Here is a 27,104-nt window from a genome sequence, read left to right on the forward strand (position 1 = left end):
AGCAGTGTGCACTATGCAGGACGCGTGTCACATATCGACCTAGTAAATGGCCCAGCTCACAACGAGTCTCTCGTGGCTCAGTTGGTTAGAGCGCCCAACCGGTATCTGGGAGGCCATCGGTTCGATTCCCGTCGGGGACTCAGAATCTTTCTTTGTCCCATGCTCGTGAGAAGTAATCGAGAAAAAATCGTTTAAGATGGGTAAGCAAATCATATCGATGGTAATTTGTATATTTTCTAACCGAATCGTTCTCATACGATTGATAGCAGCATACTTTTTATACCTTCACAGCCGTAAATTTCCAGCTTTGTACCGACATAATAGTAATAATGACTGAAACGCAGCTTGATGTGTCTTGCTTGTATAGGCTGAGGTAGAAACTCCCTGCTTATGTCCGCCTGTGTTTTGTAACCCTGAAATATCTAAGGTTTAAAAGCGTCGATAAGAAGAGAAAAATGTTACAGAAGATTTTGTTATATAAACACAAATGTTTTACTAGAAAATAGATCACTTGTAAAATTCATACCAGACAGCATCCATTACCCTAGTGGGGTACTTTCAATATTTCTCTGACTAGTAAGGGTATTCCCCACTTTTGCACAGTTTTTTTTTTAATTGTTACATAATTCGTGTTTTTTGTTTATAGAGCAAAACAAAGATTACACGGCGGTTTGAATATATGAAATTATATTAACTTTTTCGTATTAGAAAGCTATATTTTACTCATTTGCTGCCCTCATTCGTGGAACATTGTTTTGGTGCAAGCATGCGTTGTATAGAAAGCAGGACCAAAAATTTACGTGGTACCAGAGTGTGCACCATGTTCAGTTTTAGGTAAGTTTACGCGTGCATGTTCTATCAACTAAAAGGTGATTAAGTTAAATAAAGTCACCGTAGCAAATTTCAGGAAGAGCTGACGTTTCGAACGTTAGCCCTTCGTCGGAAAAAAAATGGTGCAGTTAGAAGAAGCCTCACCTTTCGCTGTCCTTTGTGAGTATATTCCTGCCAGTTGGAGTCATCGTCACTGTACTCAAGGTAGTACTCTTTTAAGCGAGCATCTCTCATGTCAAAAGCATTGCCTTGAGTTGCAATAGCTGTGATAGTTTTACGTTTTCCCAAATCGATCTGTAAACAAAAATAATGAAAAAAAGTGATGGCCGCGTTTAAAATTCTACATGGCAATCAAGACTCGGGAGAGTGTTTATGTATTCACAATTCGGAACAACACCAAAGTTGATCGATCATTTTCGGGCTACACAAATTAATTCCTTTTTCTGTACTGGTTTAGTGCTGGTTACACACCGTTGTATACAATGGTTGTTTTCCTATAATTTATTGCAATTGTTAGTTACCCCTTTAACTAGAACTGACAAGTGTGTTTTCGTTAAGGGTTACTTAAACTCCCGAAGAGGTTCTGATTTTTCAGTAAAAAAGTAAAAGTTAGGATAGCACTTGGTAACCTAATAAAAATACCACTCTGTTACTTGCGGAAGTGTCACTCATCCAAAAAATACCCAAAATGAAAACGCTCGATGGGTAAGCCAAATTTTCTTAGGTATTATAAGGCTCAGCTCCGCTCGCTTTCGGTATGCGCTGGAGCTCCGCTAACAACGGCGGCCATTATCGTTCTTGTTATTTCATCTTGCCTTTGATTGGTACTCAGAAAGGCAGTTCGAGAAATATTTGTAATTAATGCTTACAGTTAACGAATTTCACCGAACGCAAATCGAAAGATAAAAAAAAAAGGATAATGATGTTACCTTTACAAACTGGTTTAGATCAAAATGTCTTGCACACCACATGCTTCCTTTGTAATAACCAAGGCGAATCCTTTCCTTAGACCTTACTTCACTGCTGACAGCTATGGAATCATCCGGGATTTGAAAATTTTCTAGTCCGAGCGGTTCCAAGCAGGCTAAGCAACAAACAAACAAACAAACAAAAAGGCTGAAATAAAACATGACTAGACTTCACACCTTCCCAAAGCAGTTTTTCGTAAAGGACGCTTTAATTAGATATCTTGCTTACTTGTAAACCACGAGTTTGGACAGCTCTGTTTTCCTGATTTGTGAGACCATCATCCAATCATCACTACCCGCCGTGGCAATGATTGGAGAAAGAGTTAAGCACCCTTACACGAAATAGACTCGAGAACGACGCATATTAAATATTACTTCCCACACGGAAGAATTTCGATTTCTTGAACTTTCAATTTCTCAAACCTCCCGGTAACTTGAACCAAAATCCCCCCTCCCTCCCCCCACCCACCGATTTTCATTTGCCATAGGGGCTGGAGAAAAAGTGATTTCACTGTAATTGACCTATTTTATAATTCAATGCCGTTCAATGAAGCCTGTAATTTGCTTCTTTTGACATATAACGGTACAATTGATCACTTGCAGAACCATTTAACTTCCTAGATAAACAAGGATTCCTAGTATTAAAGGGAACTGGTCATTCCCGTCACAAATGTATTATAGAAGGTCGATGTGACATTTAGTTTCATGCGATTTTAAAGCATGCTAAGTTTGCAGGAAAGTTGTGGTCATGCGTGCTACCGAGAGGTGTGAAATCTAGTAAGGGCGCCATGCTTTCTATCCCTTAAAAGATCACATGAGTCACGTGACTTAGTCTGGTGTATAGTAAACGTTAAGTTACCTTGGCAACCATAAAGTTCCATTCTTAGACAGATGTGGTTGGTCCATTCTTTAACTACCACGCGTACAAATCGTGCGTGAACCGTGTTAGCCAGCCTGTATCTCTTGTTACCATGGCCAACGAACTCCTAAAGGCAAAAATGGGTATTACATGCACTCAATCTGATATTAAATAAAGATTTTTTGTACAGGTAGTTCTGTTTTATTGCAGTTGATTTTATACTTAAGACCAGTTCGTCAGGGCAGTGAAATTGCATGAAATTGCCTGACCTAGCCCCATTAAATAGATGTTGTTTTTTGCTCTTAGCCGCCTTGGGATGATCCTCTCCTAACATAAAAGAAAACAACGACCACAACAAATTTAAAGGAGCTATGTCACTTTAGTTTAAGTCACTTTTCTGATAAGTTTCAAAGTGAAGAAAAACTTCAAAATAAGAGTTGTCTAAGGTAGAAAAGCATGAACGAAGTTTGGACTGACGAGAATAAAAACGGATTATCAGCAACGAACTTAAAAAACTATGCCATTTTTTACGACTGAATTTATTCAGGAGTATTGTGGGTAGCCATGGTTGGTCGGTTTTCGGTTGGTCCATCATCTGTAAACTTCTCATTGCAACTCCACTGACCAGCAGATATACTTGTAGACAGAGTGTAGCAAGGCGGCCGTATAAAGGTGGCCTTTTGAAATTTAAAGATGTTTACAAGTAAAACAAGAAGCAAAGAAACAAAATATGGCTGATAATTATATGTGGAAAGTATTTGACCGCCGAAAAAGTGGAAATTGAGAGCCGCAAAAGCGATGTAACGATCGATCTCTTTCGTATATATTTGTTGAGCTAGCGTCGTACATGTAGGAACATTCGAAAACTAAATCGGGTCTCAAATAAGCTTCATTAACGATGGTTCTATCTAGAAACCAGAGCGTTGGCTAAAATCGAGTGCATGGCTGCTTGTTCGGAACAAAAGGAAGAGCTTTTCAGATGAAACAGCACAATTTAATACATTTCTACCTGAATCAGTCTATATGTTCTGATATATTTATTTACAGAGTTATTACTTAACGGCTTATATGTAAATTATTCTGCAATGCATACCCACGGAGCGATATAATAAACAAACCATTTTAGTGCTACTGGTTGAAAAAAAGAAAAAAAAAAGGAAAAAAGAAAAAATCTGTCTCCTCTGGGATTCGAACTCGCGACCTCTCGATCCGCAGTCAGATGCCTACTCGAGTGTGCTACTCAAACATACTTAGTCACGCAAGGCGAAAATATCTTATATAAATGTAATAGACATTCCGCTGTTTATCTGTTATCATGTGCATCAAAGAAATGTTTGAATCACCTGTTGCTCATAAATTTTCAAGGAATGAAAACTAAACTTTTAAACTTGGCAAAAAAATTCAGTCGTGGCTCGAAGAGCTCTTTGATTTCTAGTTGAGTTGATCGTGACGTAGCTCCCCTTGCCAGTGAAGATCAAATCCTTTTTCATCTTACATGATTACTAACCTTGACTCCACTTCCCTCAGAGTAGTCTGACCAAGTCGAGCCATCCTCGCTATATGAAACCACAAACTTGGTTACCCAGGCCTTTTCCACTGCGTCGCTCGGTGATGTCTTTTCCTTTCTCTGCAAGGCAACTCGTGAAATGACGTGAACGCGTGTGAGCTGCACTTGAATGAACTCACCCAGTGCATTATCACGTGCGCACCACGCACCGCTCCCGTGATGTCGATTATAACGAGCGTTCCACGGTTCGTAACCTTCACCAAGATAGCTGGAGGCGTTTATAGACAAACTAGGTATCTTTGAATTTTCCATTCCCAAATCCTCATCGCAGCCTAAAGCAATAAAAAAAAAATAAGTAAATATTGTTTTCTTTGCTTTCATTGTTTTCAAACACATTGCATTTTTGCGAACCCAAAACCAATCACGTAAAACGCCACGAGCCGGGATGCAAGAGATCTTTCTGGAAAGATTCACACAAAGACAGTGTTCCTTGGAGAAAGAGTTAGTTTAACATATATATTTGGAATGCAATAGAATTATACGTATTTTTTATAAAATGGCATTTAGCCAATCATATATCCTGATTATTTAATCAATTTGATTTAACAATTACGAATTGTGTGGATGCGCCTAAATGTGGATTGCAAACTAACGTAGTACTGTATGTCTAAAACTGAATAAGCCTGCATGTTCCAGGCGTTCGGTTAGTGGAGAACGGCGCGAAGAAATACGTTTGAACGATGACAAAAACGGCGAGCTAAAAAAAAAGGGATTGGTCGTTTTCTTTTCACGCCGATCCCCACTAACTAAACGCCTGGAACAGGCTATAACTAATCATGAATTGTTGTTAAAATAAAAAATCTCAGTGCCACTGCTCAGTTTTCAATCGTGGGATAGAAGATAGCCTCCAGGTGGCTCGAACATATTCAAAACTGAGCGATATGATGGATCACAGTGTAAAGTGATTGGATTAACTGACATAAGCTATATGGCAAATTTAATTTTTTTTTTTTAAATTTGTAAAGTGAACAAATAATTCTGGTACAGTGAGCTTACCTTTATAACCAAATACTTGCACTCTGAGGCAGATTCCATTGTGCCAAAGTTTAGCAACAATCCTCAGATAACGAGCTTTAACTTCATATAAGAACTTTATCTTGTTTATACTTGAGCTGTCCGTATTTGCGTCAAGTTCGTTATCGTTAACGTCGTTCGCCGTCGAATGTATGTACTCAAACCAAATTGTTCCGTCCAAACTGTACTGTAACGTGTACTTTGAAACGTATTCGTCGTTGCTATGGTGACCTTGCGTAGCAATCCCAGTTAGCATCATTGTCTCTTCAAAATCAAGCTGTAGGTTTTGGCCCTCGTTCTGTTGAGCTGCACACCACGAACCAGTGTGGCTTAATAGCTGTGCCTTTTCGGGTTCGTGTGACGGCCTACTACTCGAGGCTGATGAAGACGAAACCTGTATGGCGTCATTTCCGATACCGTTGGACTCTGAACAGGCTGTGAAATTAAGAAGCTGCTTTTTAAATATTGGCAACGGAAACAAATGCAAAATTTGTTGTAGATATTAAAGTAACGCCAGACATGAATTATCATACTACACAATTTGTTTTAGTCAATAATAGTATGTTAGGGCCGATCTGGATAAAATTACCGTATACAACATCCCTCGAAGAGCCGAGACGATTGAAGTCGTCATGTCATAATGATTTCAAAGAAGTTTAATTGATTTGATTTTTCTTTGCTCCAGGCGTGTTACCATAAGGAAAAATACAAATCAAATTATGATGGTTTCCGCCGAACATTCAAGCAATACAGGCAAAAATAAAGTTACCACAAAGATCTCATAGCATGGTAACAGTTTGAGTACAGCTAACAAAAAACTTCCAAAACTTGAGCTCTCAAGCTGACCCCGCCAGAGAGAAATTAAACGGACGTTTCACACCAGTATAAAACAAAATGGCGCGCGTTTTAAACATTTTTGCGAGGTTTGACTTTAATTTTGTCGAGAATGCTTTAGAATTTAATCACGGGGTCACTTATATAGAGAAATGAATTTCAATGAGATGTTTCAAATAGTATATAAAATATTAATGTTACCGTACGATGACTAGATTTTTAGCACTTAATTTTTGCAATCATTGCTCGAACTTTCAGCGGAATCCGTCTTATAGGTTTCAACCAATTTAACCTGAAATATTTTTAACATTACGATCATTTCGTATTGTCTAAATAACTAGCATAGTACCTTCGCAGCCGTAGAGTTCCATTGTAATGTGTGGACGTTTGATCCAGTCCTTCAATAAAACCCGTATGTACCTAGCAGTGATGTTATGCTGTAGTCTGTACTTTGATGGAAACATGTAATTCTCTGGAGGATTTTGAAACGTCTATAAAACACATAAACCATGTCATGAGTCGACAACAATTCCTTCCAATGATTAGCAAATGGTTCTCTAAAATAATGTAAACTTTAGGAATTTGTTGGTACATCACAAACAATTTCCCTTTGTTGATCTGTTGATACATTAATATGTGTGTTATGACTGAGTTAGCACGTTGTGCCGAGCGGGAAAAATATTTTGCCCCTGATCATTGCCTATACGGAACTAGCCCAGCAAGGCTCGTGCAAAATGACAGTTTCCATCGTGCCCGGACTTACTAAATCTATAAGCAATTTATAATTCCACATCTATTGAGCTTGATTCATTTTAGAATGCTGTGATGTTTCTGTTTTCAATTTACAAAAATCTTCTTTATTATCACTTGCACGCCTGAGGATTGGATGATAGTGTAAACGAGGTGCTTGACTATTTCCTAACATTTTGAGTTAAAACATTTGTGTGTCCCTATAGATGTAAATACAGGTGGATCGGTCTGGGAGAATGAGAAATTATTGTGAAAGGTTTTTCAACAGATAAATGTTGTTTGGTGATAATAGCAAGCTTATTCCATTTATACCTAACCCTTAATTAATTTATGGTTAATCAGTTTATTTATCATAAAAACTTATCACATTAATGGTTGGTCACATTTCTGTTTGTTATACTACAATTATGGTTTTTGTTCAATTGATGAGTGAAAATCTTGGAGGTAACCTACTTTATATCATAGATACTGAGATTTTCTCAAGAAAAAACGATTGCGTACAAATGATACGTAAAATGCATTAGCCAATAGGAAATGCGAACGATGAAAACTCACTAGTGAAAAAACGTCGTTCGTCCAATCACAAGCGCGAACGACGAAAACTCACTTGTGAACAACACGTATCGCAATTTTGATTCTCGTCGTAAACACCGGCGACATGGCGGAGACACGTTCAAGGTTTGTGTTTTTAACGGCTTCACTGAGTCGTTTATATTGCAGAACAGGAAAACCAAAACACTATAAAGAAAACGAAACAAGACGGCCTTGTTGTCACAACGTTTCTTCAAACAAAAGAGAAACACAAAGCGAGATAACCGAAATTCCTCCTGCCGAGTTGAATAAACCTTTGAGTAAATTCGCACAAAGGAAGGACAAGAATACAAGTAATCTTCTTCACTCCGAGGGATTGTAGCGAGTTTTGATTCAGATGATGACTAAGACACTGCAGGTTTGTCCTTGGTTTTGGCAGACTGTTTTCTTGATTTAATTTGGTAAAAGTTCGCTCGAGTTTGCGTTGAGTTATTCAGCGTTTAGCGCTGTTTTGTTGTGTTAAAACATTAAACTGGAACTTGCAAGTTTTGTACAAGTCTCAGTCAGGTTTTCTATCAAAAGTTGTTTCTGTAAAAGTTGTGAGGGTATAAACTGACGTCTCACTTCTTGTGCTACTTCATTAAAGATGTGATTTTGAAAGACAAACATGTTCGGTGAGGGTAAAAGGCGGAATGAGTTTGCGGAATGGCATGTGGCATGACTTGCGGAATGGCATAATTATGCGGAATGTAATTTACGCGGAATGACTCATTGACATAAATTTTACTGAAGAGCGCGCCAATTTTTAAAGAGCAGCCGCTTTATTAAATACTGCGGGCTTAAAATAATGATGACAATCGATTGAAGCAGAGTTTGATTGAAGATAGCATAGAGTCGTATGATGTTCTTCACGGATTCTACGAAAAATATTTCGGCGGCCAGTGTTTCCCCAATGCTAAGGATTTCCCATTCTGTGGACGGTTTATCGCTTTTAGTCAAAAGATAAAAACAGCGACGGAAAAGCATCCGACCGTAGATCTTTATGCGAACCGAAAAATGCCTCGGATACATCTTTGTATTTATATTCATGTAGCGGTAATTATTAAATACTGTATAAGTTAAACAAAACATCGAGACAGAAAGTCCAGTTTTGGCGGATGTCATCTCAGCCTCAGTAAGTAGAGGGTACAAAGCAGAGAGATTACGAACACAACGGCATATTTGTTTCATTAGAAGTCTACTAGCCTTGCTTTTCGTTAGTCTCCTTCGCAGCCGCTTGGGCTGAAATCACGCAATGCTCCCGCCGGTTCGGCTCGAGTGCCGGGCTGCGCCAAAGGAGACTAGCTTTTCGCCTCCCATTATGAAGACTATATAAACTCATTGGAAGACTTGAACATTAACTTAAAAAAGCGGCAACTGACTGCCGATCGAGTAGAGCGAAACTTTCATATAGTGACTATAGTCACTGCACGGTAAAAACAAGCTATCGTTTTTCAAATCTAGCTCGCATTGCAGATTTACCGATAAAGCTCGATAAGGCAGATGATACCCTGGGTGCCAGAGGTTTTTTTTTTCGGCGACAAAGAGCGGCGAAGCCGCGATCGTCGAGAGAGTGGCGAAGCCACGATCGGAAAGAGCGAACGATCGCGGCTTCGCCGCTCTTTGTCACCGCCAAAAAAAAAACCCTCTGGAACTCAGGGTAGGCAGATGAGGAATCCGGCGAGGAATTATCACTGCCTACTTGTTGTGAATACTTGGCTTGCTCTTAGGAAAAGAAAATCATTCGCTAAACATACATTTTATTTTACCGCAAAGATCACGAGACGCACATCGATAAAATCCACTGCGGTGTAAATAGTGTCACACCAGCGGAGAAGCCGTGTCACGATCTTTTCATCGCTGTAATAAAAAGCTAGAAATATACCAAAAGTAGTTGTCTTCAATGAAACCACTAGCTTTTTCCCACCCCTAGCAAGTTTTGATTTAGAAAGAAACGATTCCTGGAACAAGGCAGCGACACGGCCACACATTATTTCGCTGGCGACTAACAACACGTCACTTGCTTTCATTTATTTAAATGCGTTGTCTTTTTAAAAACTTCTCTTCAAATGGGTTAACCTTGACAGTTGTGTGTCTTGCCTTGAAGTACGTAGCTTTAGAACGAATATCGTTCTGTATTTTGAGGCAAATAGACGAGAGTTTTCATTCATGTTAACAGAACTACTCACACTGTACTCAGCCAACGCCAGCTAGTCTCGAAGCTAGTCGATAATTCAAGTCCTCGGAAGCGTCACGGCAAATAGCGAAAATAATTTCTCTGCTTCTGTTCGGCGTAAATCGGTGATTTGAACGGTGAAATGATCTTTACAACGATGTTCTGTGGAAGTTTCCTCGTCCATACTGCTCAGTCCTTGATTGTTTGAGCCAGCAGTATTTAACATGGCGGCTTCTCTTTTAAAATTTGGCGCGCTTTTTAGTATAATTTATGTCAATGAATCATTCCGCGTAAATTACATTCCGCATAATTATGCCATTCCGCAAGTCATGCCACATGCCATTCCGCAAACTCATTCCGCCTTTTACCCTCACCGAAACATGTTTTAGTTATTTTAGTTTATGGCAGATGAATGGGTTTCCTAAACACGCGCGTAACTGATAAAAAGTCGAGCGATTTAATTTGCTTTTCAAAAACCTCAGTATCTATAGAATAAACAAATTACACCATGGAAAATGCTTTGTACGATTTTTATTCACTCGTAGAGTTGTATCAGAAAACTCACTCGTTCGCTACGCTCACTCGTTCGTTTTCTGATACTACTCAACTCGTGAATAAAAATCGTACGCGCGCATTTTCCATGGAGTAATCTCTATATAATTCTTTTGTGAAACTGCCGTCATTTTGTTTAGTTTGTTTTATTTAACAATTAGATTGTGAGTAGTATTACTTGTAATCTTCACGCGTGGGGACTGAATTGTCATTGGAAACTTGCAGCTGTGTACGCACGCTCATCAGTTCATTCAGCAATTTTGACGTTTTAAACTCGCGTAACGGTAATTGTCCTTTTATTTAACAAATAAAGAAGCCTCGACTGTGCTCTGTTCTGTTGTAAAGCACGCAGGAAGCAGCTAGAGCACGAAAGAAGTGTAGGGTGAAACGCGAGCCATAGGCGAGTGTTTCTCCCTACTTCTTGAGTGCTCTAGTTGCTTCCTAAGTGCTTTACAACAGAACAGAGCACAGTCGAGGCTTCTTTATTTGTTTTATAATTAAGAAATTCATTAATTTCCCCACGAATTCGCGCAATTATTTTCAAAACAAACTTTTTTCAAGCGAATAGCAGTGGCGTCAGCGTACATCTGTACTCTGATAAAGTACGCAACAATTAGCCAATCACTAAACTTGTTAGAATGGTTAAAAGAATTTGATTGGTTGAATAAGACATCAGCTGTCAACAGCTGTCAAACCATCAAGTTTGAAACCACCAAAGTTCAGAAATCCACAAGCTGAAAACGTCAAGTGGAATCCGAATTTTAACACGAGTCCTTGAAGTTCTTAGGACTTTTAGTACAACACAGGATAGAAAAGTAGACTGTTCAGTGAAAACCGGCCGAATTCTGGCCCATGAAAACTTGCACGTTGTTAACTTGACAACTAGAAAACAAACTGCTCAAAGCTTGTGGCTGGTACTTCACAAAATGCGGCCGTGCGGCGTGTTTCGCGAATCATTTACAACCATCGGATTCAAGGGAAAAATTAAAGTCGGCTGCTGTGGTTGCTGTGGCCTTCCATTCATCGCACTGTTAAGGATATAGGAACAGGATTGTCTTCCTGAATTGCATTGGAGGTTTTTAATTTCTAGACGTCTGCTTCTGGAATGACAGGTAAACTTGTGTTCGATGTTTTCTTTGTTTTCGCGCTTGTTCAATTTTTTCTAACTTTGCAGCAGCTTGTTTGAAGCTTGAAATTCAACCCTTTTTTGCAATAAAAAATTCCTAGGTTTAGGGGTGAATTTTTTAGGTGTCTCTCGTTAGCGTTGCGCAATCCAAGAAGCGATGACCTCGAGTAAAGTTCACCGTCTTTTGTTCGAGCTTCGGCGTAGAATTTACCCAAGTTGTTGTCTAGCTTCTTTGTTTTAGTCATTTTGTGAAGGCTTTTGGCAATTTTTCTTTCACGGCACCAAGCTGTTTTGAAAACGCCAGAAAAAATTATTCAGTATGTGATAAGTCTGAGTTGTGTGTGTATTCGCTAGCTAATTTAGTTTTCTGTTTGTTGAATTGCTGTTTCTTTGTTTTGTTTTTTTACACGAAAATGTAGCTGTGCGTGTTTTATCTAAAATTCCGTACTTAAATAATGTGAAACTCATATTCAAAAACTCAGATAGCCCATTTTGTACTATCTTTCGTGTTTTTCGTTTCTGCTTTCGTTATAATGTTTTCAATTTCGCCCTTGAGTTGTTTACAAATCTTTGGTTGGATGTTTTGTTGTTAAGCTTACTTTCCGGCTCGGTGTTTTTTTTTCCGAAACTTGTACCGAAATTTCACTTTCTATCGACGTGCAATTTGTGCTGTTAGGAACAGGACGTTTTAAATTAACTGACGTTAAAGGCTCGTTCTCATTCTCGTTTTTCAGGTCAAAGAAGATGTCAGGGTCAAGACAAAACCCGAGAAAGACGTTCGGGAATAGTGGTCGGCCATATTGGGCCGATGGCGTGACATTTCCTCCGTACATCTGGACTCTGATAAAGTACACTGTTTCAGCCAATCAGAGCGCGCGTTATATGAAAACTTAATTATAATGTTCTAGAGAATTGTATTGAAACTTCTCAACTTTCTCCGAAACTTCGGGAAACTATTAAACGTCACCATTTTGGAGACGACCTCAAGCCACTGCACATTAATGGGAATCAGATTGTGGCATCTGCATAAATATACTAATAGAATTCCACTTAAGGTGATTCCACGGTACTGCATTGCGCATCCTTTCTGCGCATAAGTTTTCGCGTCATTTAGCGCGTGCACGAGCGCGCGCGCACACAGAACACTACGAGATTCCCTTCAGGCTAAGCTCGGTATGGAAATAAATGGTCACGAGCACGGTGACCCCTATTTTTTAATGCACTAATTTAAATGTCATACTGTTGTCTACAATATATTGCGATTTTAAAAAAGTTTAAAATTCTACATTGAGATATTTTAATTTTAATGCCGTAAAAAACACGTTTTTAGGTAGTGCCGTTAACGTGCACACGAAGCAAAATCTTAAATTTCTTTCCTTATCTTAATTTCTGTACAATAAGAACAGTTTTTAATATAAGATCAAAGTGTATTTTGTTGAACTAGACTTATTCTTTAATGCAAAAATGTTTTTTCTGGAAACAATAGCGATCCCCATTTGGATTACTAGGGTTCCTAATATCTACCTCGCGGGTCGTACATTTGCTATAATGCCCATCCATTTTACACAAAAAGTAGCGCGGTGACCCCCATTTTTTATTTCATTATTTTAATGATCATAACATAATTGTAACCTGTACCAAGTTTCAGAAAATTTTTAATACTCCTTCTATTTCAGTGGAATCACCTTAAAGTATATAAAAACGTGTTCGAGTTGATTCTTTGACCAATTAATAATAGCGGGCACAACATCGTCATTAGTTTCTAATCATGTTACCTACCTTCACAGCGCCATTTTCCATGTACGAGGAGAACTCACACCCGTCCCTACTGTAGTTTAACACAAATTTGGTGATCCAGTCTCTGTTGGAGGTGGTAAAACGTCCTTCAATGGTTACAGCAGTCACTGTTTTCCCTCCAGGCCCCAGGTCGACCTGGACAAACTCGTTCACTTGGGCTGGCAAAAGAAAGGCTTCTGTTTTGTGTAACCTCATTCCTTTAGGGTCAAAATATGAAGAAGTCGCAAGCAGAGCGTGATCTGGAATCTCGTGATTTTCCATTCCAAGAGGATCTCCACAAACTAGGAGGAAAAGATGTTAACGAAAAATAAACAAAACAGTACCTTCACTAAAACACACGACATGGGAGGCGCGGTGGCCTAATTGGCCGGAATCCGGAGCGGACGTTCCGGGTTCAAGCCTCGGCCGGGGCCACTACGTTGTGTTCTTGGGCAAGACCTTTTACTCTCATAGTGCCTCTCTTATAATCTCTTATAAATGGGTACTTATAAATGGGTAATGCCGAGGAGTACTTTGCGATAGACTAGCTTCTCATCCAGGGGGGAGTAGAAATATTCCTAGCTGCTCAGTTAATGCTATCGAAATCGAAGATAAGCTCCGGCAGTATTGCACCATTTGACTCGAGGCTGCCCTTTATTTCATTTTTTTAACACACGACAGTGCCATCATTTTTATTTCCTTTGCATTTTTTTAATTTAATTTTATTTTTTGTGTTGTTTATAAAGAGACAATACTTCCTTACTCTTCTCGCCCTGCAGGGCCGCGTAAGGACAATAAAAAAGATTTCCACCCCTCTCGATCGTTTGTAGCTGTGTTGTTGCATCCGCCATGAAAAAACAATTTTTTAACAACGGCAAAAAAAATTGATCACTGGCTATCTGGGATACCTACTCCTTATACGTAACTCAAAATCACATTAAAATAAAAACTTACTAAAAAATGTTATTGTATTGCAACCCGAGATATCACACGGATACTGAATGTCTTCCCACGCTGGGGCCAAACGGCCCTTAAAAGGGTCATTTAGGGGCAAATGCTCTAATTTTTAATTTGTTTTAACATTTTTCTACCATGTTACCTTGGAATGTGGTTATCATCAATTCTATTGCAAAAAAGTGACGAAATGTCAAATTATGACGTCATATTTGATGACGTCACAACAACGTGTTATACAAAGGTTATAATTTTATGCCATCAACTAGGGGAGCATTAATATACTGAAAACCGTTCATCGCTATGACAAATATTTCTTGAGTTATAACAATTTAAAGAAATTTCGCTGTTCCCCCTGGAACCATATTGTTTCTATAAAATCAACCCTCTTTTTCTTTATCAGTTTTCATTAAAAAATTCTATGAATTTGGTAAAATAAAGAACTTAGTGACCATAAAAATCGTATCATTTTATATTTTTAGTTTTCGTCTTTGAAATGATAATTTAATCGAGTGTATAATAGATGAACATGAAACGTAAAATTGCAAGGCTGAACGAACTACGTAGAAAACGTAATGCGGCAGAGACATGATAGAGACCAATCCGAGTCAAAAATTCATAACTGTAGACAGCTGTTTCGGACTCTTTAGTCCTCGTCAGTACAGTATAATGCCACAGAGAACAGAATGTGCAGCCAACGCGAGTCAACTGTTACAACTGCACTCTCCGCTCGTGGTAATGACACCACATAAGGTCTCTGTCCACGCCACAGCGCGTGACTGCAAACAATGAACAAAGAACATTTGAAAATTTCAGGTCTCTGTCGCATCAAGATAAGATAGCGAAACTATCCGTAAAAGAACATGGCTAAACCATGCTGTAAAATAAATGTGCGCAGCAAATCGGATCAGAAGACTGACCTACGGCCCAAAATATAAAAGTAGGTCTTTCATAGATCCTGCGTACACTAGCAGCATTTTGTTCGCGGCCCAGTGCAGTTTATTCATTTAATTATTAATGACGTCACTATTCGTGACGTCACAAAATATGTTTTTGAGGGCTTACAAGGGCAGGAATGACTTTGATCCAGATGTTTTTATTATTCCTGTTCTGCTCATCTAGGGTAATTAATTTTCAACATAAGCACCCTGTTCCAGGCTCTCGCTTTCACGGAAAAAGGACTAAATTTGAATTTGGTCACTATTTCTGACCTGAGTATTTCTTAAAATTCAAAATGTCATATCTCCTTAACATTTGAGATACCAACAAACGGTTTTCAGCTTTGAATTACTCTGGATGTCTACTTTCGAAAACCGTAAGAAAAAAAAAATGGAAATTAAAAACTTTAAATGGAGGGTATGGTATGACCTCATCAATTATGACGTCATAATTTGACATATGCTGTCAGTTTTCGTTGTCAGAAGAATTGGACTTTTATCATCTATTCACTTGCCAAGTTTGGTTACGACATGCTCACTACATTTGGAGTTGTGTCCCATACTCAGACTCTGTTGTAACTCACAACACAGCACCCGGACTGTAGGAATGTTGGAGGGCAGAGGTGGCACAGCACATTGCCCTTAATTTGCTGAGGATAACATCACTCGAATATCAACATTTGTAAGCTTCGATCACAGATACAGTAGTTAATTAACGTTTAAGAATTTGACCTACCCTGACATCCGTAAAGTTCTACCCGCATGCAAATGTGTTGGTGCCAGCTTTGAGGAAAAATTCTGACATGGCGCCCATAGATCGCCACTTCCAATGAAACGAATCGCACCTCGTGTGGATTCGAGTTACCTAAAAATACCTGAAACCAAAATATTAAAGTAGCAACTGCATGTTCTTAATATTTAAAATGTGTATTGTAAAAGTTTAACTGCTACCTCATTTACATTCTTAAATCACCACGTTTGGATTTTTTTAAGTGCTGGACTGACGTTCTCCGCATTTTAAGGAAATGGGGCAACTACTTGTTTATTTCTCTGCCTGGACTTTTGCATTTATTTCAAAAACAGTCCTGATGCACGAAATTTCACCAGAATGAGTTTCACTGCATGTTCGCTGTTTTGCAAATCAAACTCATTTCCATATGAAATGTTTTGGATCAGGACTCGTTTTAAAACAGAAGTTATTTGGCAACACGGAAATGACTTATATGTCATTACTTGCAAATCTTTAATTTGACGCTGAATTGTATAAAACAACGTCATTGAGCGTCCATTCTTTGAAAGGTTTATTTACACATATAGCAGCTGTAGTTTGGTAGCAAACAGACAAATGGGCATACCTTTGAAACTCCATCCTCCTCGTGATCTGTCCATTTCCACCCATCCACACTGTATGACACTGTGAAATTCTTGACCCACGCACTCTCAACAGTTGGATGTCTACTCACTCCCTCTTTTCCTTGAATACCCAGGCTGCGTATTTGATTCACGTGACCCAGATCAATCTGCAGGTACTGAGCGTTATCGTTATTTTTGGAACACCATGCTCCAGCACCCACTTTAGCACCCAGTCTCCCCATCCACGGCAAGTAGTTTGTACTGAGCGAACTGGAGGCTGACAAAGCATCATTGGGTATTATCCACTCCTTCAGCCCCAGAGGCCAAGTACATTCTTAAAAACAAACATTTCAACATTAGTCGCGAAGTCATACTTTACTTTTTGCAAATGGCTAAAGAAATCAACATAATTTTATTTAACTATTTTAGCAAATTTATATGTAATATAAATGCCAATTTACATGTAATATAAATTAAAGTTAATGTGACAACCATGGAAGGAGTTCAGAGAAGTCATAAGATCACTCTATTCAAATACGCAGATCTGTCACGCTATATGCTGCAAGACTATCACTCTTGCGTTACATTCAAAGGTCAAATTCACTTCTAGAGTGTGATGCGCTATTCGGGCTGGCCAATCACATCGCCCCTTTTCTATTATGTCAATCAAGGCCATGCGGTTTTACCTAGACTTGAGTAGTTTTACTTCAAATTCTCTGAGCTCCCTAAAAGAGTTTTCACAATAATTCCCACCCACCCAGCCCTCTTTGGTTCTCTTTTAGCTTAGTATTTGTAAAAATGTAGGCAATGTTCTAGTTCTACGCACATACCCGGCTTTGTTAAGGGTGTTTATTATATTACTATTACTATTTTTAAACGTTAGCCATAGCTGATGGACTAAAGAAGCAAGCCCGCATTTATAGACATTATTCTAATAATTATTATTTCCATTTTGTATGCTTACTTACGTTTAGAGCTGATGGACTTAAGCAGCATGCCTGCTTACAGAAACATTGTTTTTTTTTTTATATTGTTACCATTTTGTATGCTAGCTCAGGCTTAGAGCTGTTGGACTTGAGCAATGTGTCTGCTTTTGAGATATTGATATACATGTAACCGTTAGCTTTAGTGTCGAGCTGGCATATACTAACTCGACCATTCTGTTATTCGATTACTGTCTCTTCTGAACTTCTTCAATAGCTTTAGACCGTCTTAACTAAGCATTGTCTTTTCTTATAGTTAATTAATAAACCACGGGAGGGGATGAAGTGCTCTGTACCATTCGCCCTTTTTCCCCATAGCCTCACAGGGTCAGCTTTCCCCTTATAGTGGAGCCCCCCAGTGTTGCTGTTGTTGGTTGTTGTGATTGTTCCCAAGGGTCCTAGAGATTAGGACCCCAGTTTCTTGGGAACCAGGGCATGTGGTTTTGTTTGTTCCCAAGGGTCCTAGAGATTAGGACCCCAGTTTCTTGGGAACGTTCCCAAGGGTCCTAGAGATTAGGACCCCAGTTTCTTGGGAACTAGCTATAGGGCTTCCTGAAAGGAAGGAGAGGATTCCAGTCTCTCGTTGCCAACCAACTAACCTGTGATACACGTACCCTGCATGATTCCTATTGATGATTCTGATTGGCAACTCGAGCACTTCATCCCTTACCCGTTTTCTCCCACTGAACTTGTTGTCTTGTTTTGACTTTGTGGGTTGGGAACATTAAGCCGAATAAAAGCGAATCCTTATATGTCTTGCCTTATCCTAACGTTATAACGACGTACTTCACATGAAACGAAACATTTCACTCACCTTCATAACCATAGAGCTCCACCCTCATACAAGGTAAGTCGGTCCATGTTTCAGGAAGGAATCTGAAGAAACGTGCTTTTATTTTCAATGCAAGTGTATAATTGAAAGCTTGTGAATAATCCACGGCTGCTGTGAACACCTAAACATTACAACAAAAACATTGAGTCTGATAAAATCTTACGACAACAATTTTAATAACACAAAATAAAAATAAAAAATAGGATACGGCGAAGCTTCTTATCAATCCAAGCAACTCCAGGCCCAGTTATAAGCCCTTCTTTTGTATTGCAAGCAAAGTGAGGTGATGTGGTCCATCCCTCTGCTAACAAAAATGATTTTTTGGTTGTAAGCCGGCACCTGGCCCAACTGTTCTTTATTTAAAGTGTCAATCGTTCTTACTAAACCACATACTGTCACATAGAAACAGCCAATGAATAATTCTGCAAGTAGATTGAATACCAAACTTTTTTATATTAATTTGATCATTTGTAGAGCAATTTATACCTAGTTTTTATAAAATAGCGAATTTTTAAGAAAATTCTGTAATTTTAGATTGTTGCATTTTAAACATTATTTTTGGGATCTTAATTGTATTTTATATTAGAAGGGCCACAGATTTTTCATTTTTTTACTATCACGTATCTACCCTAGTTAAATAAAGTTGATTATTATTATTATTATTATTATTGTTGTTGTTGTTGTTGTTGTTAAAGATAACCTTCTTACAATAAGAATCGGATATTTTACGAATCTGTCATGACGAGCTAGCCCCAAAATCTTCCGTCTACACTTGTCACCGCATGCCAGGATCGTCCTAGTTTCGTATCTTCTTGTGTCACGCAGTTCGCGCGTGCCGGTGATCCTTTTGCTGTCAATCGGGCGACCACGGGGAGTCGCGCAGAGAGGACGACGGACAGCCGACGAGTGAGTAGATGAAAAGGAGACGAATCAGAAGGCCGGGGGGCAGACGAAGTGACCCGCCCTCGCACACTACCGAGTGAGAGAGGGGGCGGGCGAGGTCGCGGCGGGCCGAGCCGCGTGAGCCGTCAGCGCCGCGCCCCCGCGGCATGGGATAGCTGACCGGCCTGGAGGGAGCCCGGGCTGACCACACGACCGACCCCAGGAGAACCCGGGGGACTGATATTTTTTTGAGGACTAAGCTCGTCATGAGTGTTTTACCGTATAAATAAGCAACAGTCAATGCACACCTTGTGCACAGCATTTCCTGCTAACTTTTAAGTTAGCAGATTTAAAAATTTAAGTTTATTTAAGGTGTCCCGCGGGTATTAATTGCTCTGAGAGCTCCCTTTTTAAAACGCTTTTTAAGAAAACATTAAGATAGTTCTTAGAATTTGTAAAGCCTGAAAAAAGAACCCTGAAATAAATTAAAATCAACAAAAATTGTGGCCATCAAGCAACATTTGTTTAAGTAATGGGCAATTTTCTGAAGCCTTCTGTTATTAATAAAACGCGATTGTTTTTTCTATGCCGCGGTAAAATTTTTGTTATGATCTCAAACAGGTTGACAAACAGTTTAAGTTCTCTCACAGCAAGTTACATTATAATCCTTAACGTAGATTTTGCAAAATACTTCTCTTAAGGTCATTGCCCTGAAATAGAACTGAACATAGATTTTTAACCAAACTTCGCCTACTGGTTTATTACTTCAAGGGAACTTAAATTTTGAAATAAAAAAGGGGGGTCACCAGATTCGTTTAGGAGCAGGACGACCATGTATATTCCATATAATTCCTTTATAATTCCTCTGCGAGTACTGGCAAAGTACACTTTTTTTAGCGATAATTTATTTTACAAACACATGAATTGATCTGTTTTCATTTTACAGAAAGAATTTGATCGCTACACCAAAAATATGAGAAAAAATTGATAGGTCACCAGACTCGTTTAGGAGAAAGTGACAATTTACTTCTCTCGCGGACTAAGCCACATAGAAAAAAGCCGCCATTTTGTTGATGTTCGCGCGCGCGCGCGCACTAAATACGCGTAAAATTCTGCGCAGTAAGGATGCGCAATGCAATACAGGGCAATGACCTTAAACTTTGTCAGTGCTAAATTTCTAAAAAACGCGTTTTTTAGGGTTAAATTGAATTTTTAGTGCTACTTTTCCACAACGCAGCAAGACTTTGATGAAGAATCCACCAAAAATGCACAACCTTGTACTTTGCGAAATCGTTCTCATTTTTTTCTTGCTCTTTTTCTTTCGGCTTTGTTATTCCCACTGCTTTCCAATCTTTACATCCTTCTTTTAGGCCAAAAGCTTTGATGAAATCATTGGTAAACCTTGAAAACAAGACCTCGATCAATTACAAGTGTTTTGGCCTGTTTAAGCACCGATTTTGCATCAAAAACAGATGTGTTTTTCTCGACTAGCACTGTCAGGATGCAATCGATACGCAAAATGGATAGTTCTGAGCGCTGAAAGGTCAAACCTAGCTCTATCAGTTGCTAACATTATTTTATTGGTCCACATTACATTTTGTGGTAGCTGGAAGCAAAGTTTTTTGATAGAAAGCATCGAACATACGAAAAAATGTGACATATAACTTATGGAAAAAATAAAAAAAATCCAAACAACATCAAATCAAAACGGTCCTCAAGTCGTTTTTCTTTCCAGGTCATAATTTGTGTCCTCGAGTAACAGTTTTGTCCGTGCATTCAGCTAAATCTTGTTTTCCTGACGATGTTTTTTTTTTAACTGAATCGTCTAACTCAAAGAGGAAAATTTGTAGACCAAAATTATGCAATAAAAATCTAGGTCACCAAGTTCGTTTAAGAAAAAAATGACGGTTTATCTTTCTCTCGGGCCAAGCCGTATAGAAGAAGCCGCCATTTTGTTTATGTTTATGTCATTATGTATTATCAGGTAACTTTCTGTGAGTGAACTATAACTGTTCGTAAACTTGGTTGAGGTCATTACAAAAACTTTTCACCCAAAATTTGAAAATAATGGCGTCTTAATAAAGGAAGGCTTAGGGGAATTGCTCAAATCTTGCTTGATCGCCACAATTTTTAATTATATAAGGGTTCTTCTTTCAGGCAGTTTCAAATTCTAAAAAAATCGCTTAATGTTTTCTTTTTCAAAAACGTGTTTTAAAAGAGGACCTGTCAGAGCAATTAATACCCGCTGGCCACCTTAAAAACGGTTTTTTTATAACTCCTTTTGGTTATTACATCCTGGCTCGACCAGTTACCAATTAAAAGTCCTCCAAGTTGAAAAAGTCAGGGCTTATAACCAGGATCTCAGTTCGTTACCTCTTCTCCTGTGACCGTGGCATATTTGCGCCAGAATCCACCCTCGTTGCTTGAAGACAACTTAAATGTCGTCACCATGCCTTCGCCACTTTTCCCCGCCACTGCTACTTGGGTTACAACTACGACTCGGCCCAGGTCTACCTGCAGATAGGGTGATGGATCAGAGGACGCGGCACACCAGGCCTTTGTGTCAGGCACCACATTTAACCTTGCCATCCATGGTTCATTTCCAGGCCCCGAGTGACTTGATGAGGTCATATTGCCGTTACTGACCACTCCTGACGCAATTCCCAGGGGATCTGTACGAGCTACCAAGATAAATTAGTTATTCTTTGGTCAAGTTCAGTTTACCTGATCACAATGGTACTGGCCTTAGAATTTGAGTGAAATTCCCCTCCTAGCAAAGTAAGGAATGAGCTACAAATATCTTGACACTTTTAATAAGCCTTAACAACCCTTTTAGAAGTAACATTCCATTTCGGTGAACTAAATGTTACTGACAAATGCTGAAGTATTCAACAAGAGAATATGGTAGTGTGTTTAATTTCAAATTGTGACTTCTCTTCCGTTTATCAGTATTATTATTGATATCATTATAGCTTGCTTCACTTGGTAAGGGCTCAATCATCATTGAGAGGAACCTTTACTTACTTTCGCAGCCATAGATTTCTACTCTAATGCAAACGTTTTCTATCCATTCAATCAACTCGAAACGTACATAACGAGTGATAACTTGGTACTGCAGTACATTCAGTACGGTAACGTCTGGGTAGGTGTTGCCCTGCATGTCCTGAACAGAAATGTACAACAATGTGAATGTCTCTATAAGAGTACAAGGGATGGTGGAAATGTATGTACGAACACGGGAAGGGATCCAAGAAAGTGGGAGTGGCGCTTATTTAGGTTGACAATAAATTCTCTCGACGAGATAAATCACAAAACCCACCCATCCGGAGGGGAGAAAGACAAAGTTTGTATACTTATGGTCTAATGTGTTTATATAAATTGTCTTACTTTTAATTAACTTATCAAATTTAACAATATTTAGTTCCTATGTTCAGTGTTGGTCGCTTTATCTGCTCTTTAGTATACAGTAGACCAAAAACTCTCGCGCTCTGCTTGGCTATTCAAACTGATCCGGGATATTGTGTGCATCTCTCATCTAACAAGAGTCTTTGAGGTCTTGTAAAAATAAAACAATATGATTTATAAAATGTCTTACATACCTTAAGATTATTAATTTTAGCGATTTTTCCAAAGCAAGATTTAGCAACTATTTAATTTCGCGATTTTCCAAAAAATTAAAAAAGTGATATCGTCATTATCGTGTAAACCAGTTTTTAATGAACAAAAAGCTAAGATAGAAATAAATGTTCAGTAAAAGAACAAACTCACTACTTGGAATTGAACGAACTTTTTCATTACATATATAATGCATTGCCAGAAAGAAAGAGTTACCGGCATTTATTTTTAAAAGAATTTTTGTGTGGACTTTAGTCTACACATTGTTGTGATGCAGTTTTTTCCGATTGGGGGGTCACTTTCCGTGATAACTCGGGTTAGTGCTTTCGGAAGTTTTCGACAGTGATCGGAGAATCCGAAGTTTCGGTGAGATGGGCAGCCAAGGCAGTAAACCCAGAAATTCGATCAGTATCGAGTAAGTCGCACTTTATTCTATTCTATTTATTCTATTGAATCTAGAAGCCTTTTTTGACACATCTTTCGAAGAGCGTGTGGTGACTGGAAAATATACATCAAGGAAGAACTTCAAAGGCAGCAGTGGCGTAGATGAAAAGTGAAATAACAATCGCGACGGCTGAAATCTGCATATCTAATGAGCTTAACAACTGCGGTCGTAAGTCACGTTTCTTTTTTTTTCACACTTTTGACTCACTTTCCGCAGTGTTTGTTTTTCTGTGCGGCTTGAGCATTTTTGATTCGCATATTAAAACGAATCAAATGTCTGGTTATTTATTTCTTTCAGCTTTGCCACACACAATGAATGCACAACGAGTTGTATCAAAACAAGTTCGCTGATCATGTTGTTTTACTTGTCTTGGACTCCGGGATATAATTCACCTGCTGCATTTCTCTCAAGTAGTATATTTAACAAAAGACCGATGTCGTATTCAGAACTGAACTAAAACATTGTCATGATAAGAATAAAAATAACATCGAACCGTAGAATATGCATATATCCAAACCGTGCGACAAAATAATTTAATTGTCGCTTCGCCGCCTCTCAAAACACCGACTCCAAGTGAATATTTCGTGAACAGAAAAATATATTTCTCCGCCTTTCTACACAAGCTACTAAGAAATTATTTGTGAAAGCTTATTGAAACGTTCTTATTCCAAAAAGGTTAAAAATAGAACTCATTGAAAGAAAATAAGTTTTTCGATGAGTTGTTTACACAAGCTTTACACAAAAAGTAAGGGTTGTGTAAACAAGCGATGCGAGACAGTTCACGTGCTCCACGCAACATTTCCTTTTTTTAATGAAAATAGTACACTTTGTTCTTCCAACAGTCTTGTAAAAATAAATTGATTGATAAGTTCTTTGTTTTTTCGCCTTGTATCTCGAATTACTCGATTCGAAACTTGAAGTTGTTGACTGCTACAGTAACTCATTGATTAATTCTTAAAAAACTCATTAATAATTCATAAAGAAAATACAAAAGAAATTAATGTTTAATGAGTGTCTTTATATCTGATAAAGGCACGGCTAAACTTTACGTCAAGTTTTCTAGGCCAAAATAACCCCAAATCTAAATATTAGTGCAAGAATGAGTTGATCTACACCAGAAGATTTTTAAGCCGTTCAATAAATTCGCAGTTCGTGTTTTATCGAGTCTAAAACACTCGGCTGCGCCTCGTGTTTTAAACTTGATAAAACACTGCTGCTCATTTATTAAACATTACATAATGTCAACTTTTATTCAAATGAAAGTCCACACATGTTCGCATAGCGGACTCACTTTTACTGTTATTTAAGTCGGCTACGCTTAATTTTGTTTAACTTTGGGATGGAAGGTGGGAACTTAAATTTATTGAGTATTTTATTTGACGGAGACAAATTTTAGCGAGTACTTAAGTTAGCGAATTTTGCCAAACTCGCTAAAATCGCTAAAATTAGTAGCCGCTAATTTCAGAGGTGATTATAAGAAATGGGGCACTCTCATTGGTCGCGAAACTCGATGATTATAGAATTTGAAGATACTAATTTGGTTACTAAGCCATGCCACGTTTGACATCCAGGCAAATAAACATGGCCGCATTTCCTGAATGAACTTTTCCTTCATTTTAAAGAACCCACTTCAAGTCATGGATTTTTAGGACATTGAGAATTTTTCAAATTGTTTACCAAGGCTTTTGGACCGAAAATAGTTTCAAGCTTAATAGATGGTTCTCAACGCATAAGAATTGATCGTAAACACGGTGGTTTTGGAGAACGCACGCGGCCATCTAAACTCAGTCAGATCGATTGAGCAAACATCATTTGTTTGGTGTTGAAAAGGGGGGGGGGGGGGGGGGGGGGGGGGGGGGAAAGGGGGGGTATGTAAAAAAAAAAAAAATAAAAATAAATAAAAAAAAAATAAAAAAAGTGTGATAAAAAAAAAAAAAAAAAAAAAAAAATATATATATATTAAAAAATTTTTTTTTAGTTCTCTTCTGACCGGAGCTACTCATTTCGAGAGGATTCGCTCGTTTGCTTAGAAGTCACCCACAATTTAACCAAGGTACCGGACATCTATCTTTCTCTTTTATTGCTTAAGTGTAATACTCCATAATTTTCGAGCTTTTTTAAAAGTTCGCGGTCACCGTACCTCACCGATTTCGCTGAAATTTGGCATGTAGTCTTGTTTTAGGGTCCTAACTACCAAATGGATATTAAAAAGTTTCAATTCTTTTAATTTTGGAAAATATCGAGAAGGCCGATTTGAAGCGTCCGTGACGGCCCGCCAACATGGCGGATCGAAGGTGTTCTTGTTACTTCGACACTGAACCTGCCGTCACAGTTTCTCGATCATACTTGGTATAGTTATAAAGAACTATCTTTCTTCTTTCTATATATCAAAATAGATTCGGCAAATGTTGAGTTTGGATGATCAACGGCCAAGAAGTTCGAAGGTATGTTAACGATGTTTTGAACAGTCTCAAATTTACTACAAAATGAAAGGCTTATAACTCCGCTGTTATCTCGATTTAGAACAAGCCATTTACCATGAACAAAGCTTGTTCATTGGTGAATTGATTCCATTAATAAAAAAAATTGGGGAAATGTAACCGTTTAGACTAAAAAATTATGGAACCTGTAGTAAATTGGCCATTTCAGCGCCATTTCAGCGGATCAGCTCATTTACCAGCAAATAATCGGGAGAAACATGAAAGGGTTACAGTCGTTTATAATAAGCAGTATTCAGGTATTCTTTGCTTATCTTAAACAAATACATAATCTTTGCCAAAGATATGGCGATTTTTGAGCGTACGATCGTTTCTCCAAATTTTTATGTCGGCAACTTTATTTTATTTGTTGTCGAGATTATACGCTGTTGTTATTCAATATTCGTTTCACAAGAACTTCTGTTGCTCGCATTTCCTAAATCACTGTTTAAGAAATTGCCCATTCCGTAACAGGGTCATTCTTACTTATTCTTTAAAAATTACTAGGAAAGCAAGAATGTCATAGAACGGTTTTATACTAGTGAAAATACCTGTCAGACATAACTTCAACTGTTTGTGTTATCTGGCTGTTTTCACAAATATGCAAATTAAGGAATTCTTAAAGTGCCTATCTTTAACTATTTCACGCTTAAAGATTCCTCTAAATCTTTTCGCCTACCTTTTTGGCCAAACGAAGTTTTGTGTCTCCAGGCAGAATGCTCGTTATCAGCAATGAAAGTCGAAGAGATACAGAAGCTCGAGTAAAATTCTAACTGCTGTGAAATGAACATCGTTTGAGCTTGACGTGTATTTATAGATTGCTCATTTAAGAGCAAATAATCGGGAGAAACATGAAAGGGTTACAGTCGTTTATAATAAGCAGTTTTCAGGTATTTTTTGCATATCTTTAACAAATACATGATCTTTGCCAAAGATATGGCGATTTTTGAGCGTACGATCGTTTCTCCAAATTTTTATGTCGGCAACTTTATTTTATTTGTTGTCGAGATTATACGCTGTTGTTATTCAAGATTCGTTTCACAAGAACTTCTGTTGTTCGCATTTCCCAAATCACTGTTTAAGAAATTGCCCATTCCGTAACAGGGTCATTCTTACTTTTTCTTTAAAAATTACTAGGAAAGCAAGAATGTCATAGAACGGTTTTATACTAGTGAAAATACCTGTCAGACATAACTTCAACTGTTTGTGTTATCTGGCTGTTTTCACAAATATGCAAATTAAGGAATTCTTAAAGTGCCTATCTTAAACTATTTCACGCTTAAAGATTCCTATAAATCTTTTCGCCTACCTTTTTGGCCAAACGAAGTTTTGTGTCTCCAGGCAGAATGCTCGTTATCAGCAATGAAAGTCGAAGAGATACAGAAGCTCGAGTAAATTCTAACTGCTGTGAAATGAACATCGTTTGAGCTTGACGTGTATTTATAGATTGCGCTCGAGCTCCGTTAATTAAGTTTATTCATTTGGCGATCAGATAAAAATCAATGAATGATCAGAGTTATTAAAGTCCATTTCTAAGCACGAGAGACACGGAAGTTTGTTTCAGAAGCATTTATGCATAGAAATACCGGTTTATTTTTGAGC

General features: G+C 38.3%; 1 protein-coding gene across 1 annotated transcript in view; it reads right to left on the reverse strand.

Annotated features, from left to right (window-relative positions):
• LOC144643068 (uncharacterized) overlaps positions 1-27,104 on the reverse strand; it is a 58,420-nt gene that overhangs the window by 2,772 nt on the left and 28,544 nt on the right. Inside the window, exons 21-33 of the mRNA XM_078502208.1 lie at positions 21,990-22,128; positions 21,339-21,646; positions 18,066-18,204; positions 16,271-16,602; positions 15,652-15,790; positions 13,027-13,325; positions 6,423-6,564; positions 5,222-5,674; positions 4,166-4,497; positions 2,659-2,785; positions 1,761-1,915; positions 976-1,125; positions 284-422 (exon numbers count right to left, since the gene is read on the reverse strand). Coding sequence (XP_078358334.1) covers positions 284-422; positions 976-1,125; positions 1,761-1,915; positions 2,659-2,785; positions 4,166-4,497; positions 5,222-5,674; positions 6,423-6,564; positions 13,027-13,325; positions 15,652-15,790; positions 16,271-16,602; positions 18,066-18,204; positions 21,339-21,646; positions 21,990-22,128 — 2,854 coding nt within the window. The remainder of the gene's footprint in view (positions 1-283; positions 423-975; positions 1,126-1,760; positions 1,916-2,658; positions 2,786-4,165; positions 4,498-5,221; positions 5,675-6,422; positions 6,565-13,026; positions 13,326-15,651; positions 15,791-16,270; positions 16,603-18,065; positions 18,205-21,338; positions 21,647-21,989; positions 22,129-27,104) is intronic.

Source organism: Oculina patagonica, chromosome 2 (genome assembly GCF_052425735.1).
Source record: "Oculina patagonica isolate OP01 chromosome 2, crgOcupat, whole genome shotgun sequence".
Taxonomy (NCBI): domain Eukaryota; kingdom Metazoa; phylum Cnidaria; class Anthozoa; order Scleractinia; family Oculinidae; genus Oculina; species Oculina patagonica.